At 33.0% G+C, this 2,955-nt stretch overlaps 1 protein-coding gene across 1 annotated transcript; it reads left to right on the top strand.

Annotated features, from left to right (window-relative positions):
* Positions 1–1,431: 1,431 nt before the first annotated feature.
* LOC109340313 lies at positions 1,432–2,361 on the top strand. The gene has a single exon (XM_019577976.1). The coding sequence runs from the start codon at positions 1,432–1,434 to the stop codon at positions 2,359–2,361; it is 930 nt and encodes a 309-aa protein (XP_019433521.1).
* The last annotated feature ends 594 nt before the right edge of the window (positions 2,362–2,955 follow it).

Below are 2,955 nucleotides of genomic sequence, written 5' to 3'. Positions count from 1 at the left end.
GCTACCTGGTTGAGCAGTTTGGTCCAGGTCAGGCTGGTGTCCAGGTCAGCTCAGCGGGGCTTGTTCCACGCTCAGCTGCCTGATTGAGCACCTTGGTTTCTTGACTTTTTTGCTTTATTGACCATGAATCTTTTTTCTTCTTTTCTTCATTTTAATTCCTACAAAATAGATAAAAAGGAAATACAAACACAAATATACTAAATTGTGATATTTTATACAAAAAGTATTATCTTAAGTTGGTTTTTCTCAATTATGCTTAAGATAAGTGCCATAAAAGTGTATGAATTTTAGGTATATTTGGCATTTATCAGTCTTCTTCCTTCACCGTCGCCTTCTTCTTCCTTCACCTTCTCCGTCTTCTTTCTTCACCTTCTCACTATGTTGCAAGGTTTTCACCTTGTCACTATTTTGCAAATTTTTCACTTTCTTCCTTCATTGTTGCTATTCATTACACTTTTCTTGGTTTCTTAATAGTTTAAGTTCTGCATCTCTATGTTTAACAGTTTAAGTTATTGGTTTGTTTTTATGTATAATATGAGATTGTGGTTAGTTTGGTTTTGTGTATAATATGAAATTGTTATAATATGAGATTGAATAGGTTTGTGCGATTTACAATCATAATGAAACCACTCAAACCTACCAATTTTTTATTTTAAAACCATGGTTATATCATTGAAAAACATATTGCAGTGGCTATGTTGGGTTAGACACTTAGACTACATCTTGGAATCTACCAAGTTGATGAAGCAATTTGTTTTTGTTAGTTGAGATATGTAATGTCTAACATCACTACTACTATAGGCAATGCCAATACCACAATCCTCAAAAAATGTCATAGTAGTAACAATTAGTTTTTGTTAATTTCTATGTATTGTTTAATAGTAACAATGGGTTTTGGCATTGTATTAATATTTTATTCATCTCTCCGTACTGATATTGTTTATATTAATTTGGTAAATGGTTATTATTTCAGATATGACATCATCTAGAAGTTCTCCAAATACAACCCAAGTAGTAACTCCTACTACTCAATCCGTTAGAGCAAAATCTGATCCAACATGGGACCATTTCCAATTAGTGCAAGATGTTGATGGAAAGAAAAGTATAAAATATTTGTATTGTTCAAAGTGTTACAAGGGTGGAGGAATACATCAAATTAAACAACATCTTGCCGGAGAAAAGGGAGATCTTCTACCTTGTCTTTCAGTCCATTTTGAAGTTAAACATCAATTAAAGGAACACTTGAATCAAGTTATGGGTAGTAGAAAATGAGGAACTAATCAAATTCGAAGGGAAGAAGATTCAGATGAGGAAAATGTTACACAACATGAAGGAAATGTGACTCCACCAATACCAACTAAAGCCAAGGGTAAGACAAACACTTTGGGCTATTCTCCAAGAACTACGCCAAGAGCTCAACCCTCAATCAGAATGGGCTTTTCAGGTAATGATGCTATTCATAAGGCTGGTTGGGCAGTTGCTCGATTCTTTTATGATTGTTGCATCCCATTCATCTATTCAAATTCAGTTTACTATCAACCTATGATAGATGCAATTGCTACAATTGGTCCTGGTTATAAAGGTCCTATTTATTATGCCATTATATCTAATTTGTTGCATGAAATGAAGAAAGAGGTTGAGTTATTAGTTGAGAAATTTAGAAATTTTTGGAAAGATATTGGTTGTACCATCACGGCTGATGGTTGGCAAGACCGAAGAAATAGGCAGCTAATCAATTTTCTTGTCTATTCTCCAAAAGGAATAAGTTTTGTGAGATTTGTTGATGCATCTGATGTCGTTAAAGATGCCAGAATACTTTGTAATTTGTTCATTGAGTTACTTGAGTTTATTGGAGTAGCCAATGTTGTACACTTGATTAATGATAATGTTTCATATTATAAAGCCACAAGGGCTATGTTAAATGAGAAGTTTCCATCTATATTTTGGTCTCCTTGTGGTGCACATTATTTAAATTTGATTCTAGGAGACATTGGTAAAATGGAGCATATGAGTACCTTAGCTAAGAGTGTCTCTGATATAACAAAGTTTATGTACAATCATAGGTTTTTGTTAGCATGGTTAAGGAAAAGACAAGGATGGAAAGAAGTCATACGTCCTGGGGCAACTTGTTTTGAAACAACCTTCATTGCACTGAAAAACATTCATGAATACAAACATGATTTGCAAATTTTGGTCACTAGTAAAGACTTCATTGATTCTAGATATTATAAGGACAAGAAAGAAAATAGATTTGTAGAGGTTCTGATGAATACAAGGTTTTGGAATGATTGTGCAATTATTATCAATATCGTGGCTCTGTTAATCCACTTATTAATAATTGTTGTTGCTAATGACAAATGACCTTCTCTATCTTATGTATATGATGGGATGCGTGGAGCATGGAAAACTATTAAGAATGTGTTCATGAACAAAAAGTCTTTGTATAAGCCTTATACAAGAATTATAAAGCAAAGATGAGATATAAAACTTAGAACATAAATACATTGTGTTGCATACTTTTTGAATCCAACATTCTACTATGATAAGAATAACTTTTGTATCAAACCAGAGTTTCAATATGGTTGGCTTGATGTTTTACAAGCAAAAGTTACCATAAGTGGGGAGTTTCAGGAATACAATGGCAATTGAAATAGTTAAACACTTGCGACCAGGTAAGATTTTAATTTATCAATTTATTGAAATATTGTGTAAGATTGTAACACAATAATGGCCCACTAAACTACTAATGAGTTGTGATGCTTTTCAGATCAATAGTGGTCCCAATTTGGATTTAGTACTCCTATGGTATCTCAATTAACTATTAAGATTTTGAGTCAAACAATATCTTCTTCTGGTTGTGAAAGAAATTGGAGTGTATTAGAAAGGATGCACACAAGGAAGAGGAATAAATTAGAGCACAAAACATTGAATGATCTAGTTTATATGCACTATAAC

This window comes from Lupinus angustifolius, unplaced genomic scaffold (assembly GCF_001865875.1).
Source record: "Lupinus angustifolius cultivar Tanjil unplaced genomic scaffold, LupAngTanjil_v1.0 Scaffold_157_92, whole genome shotgun sequence".
Classification (NCBI taxonomy): domain Eukaryota; kingdom Viridiplantae; phylum Streptophyta; class Magnoliopsida; order Fabales; family Fabaceae; genus Lupinus; species Lupinus angustifolius.
Note: the sequence above shows the minus strand (reverse complement) of the source record. Positions and strands in the feature narration are given on the sequence as shown.

Excerpts from the sequence above, each read along its gene's own strand:
- LOC109340313 (XM_019577976.1), top strand. The coding sequence starts at position 1,432 with ATGGGCTTTTCAGGTAATGATGCTATTCATAAGGCTGGTTGGGCAGTT.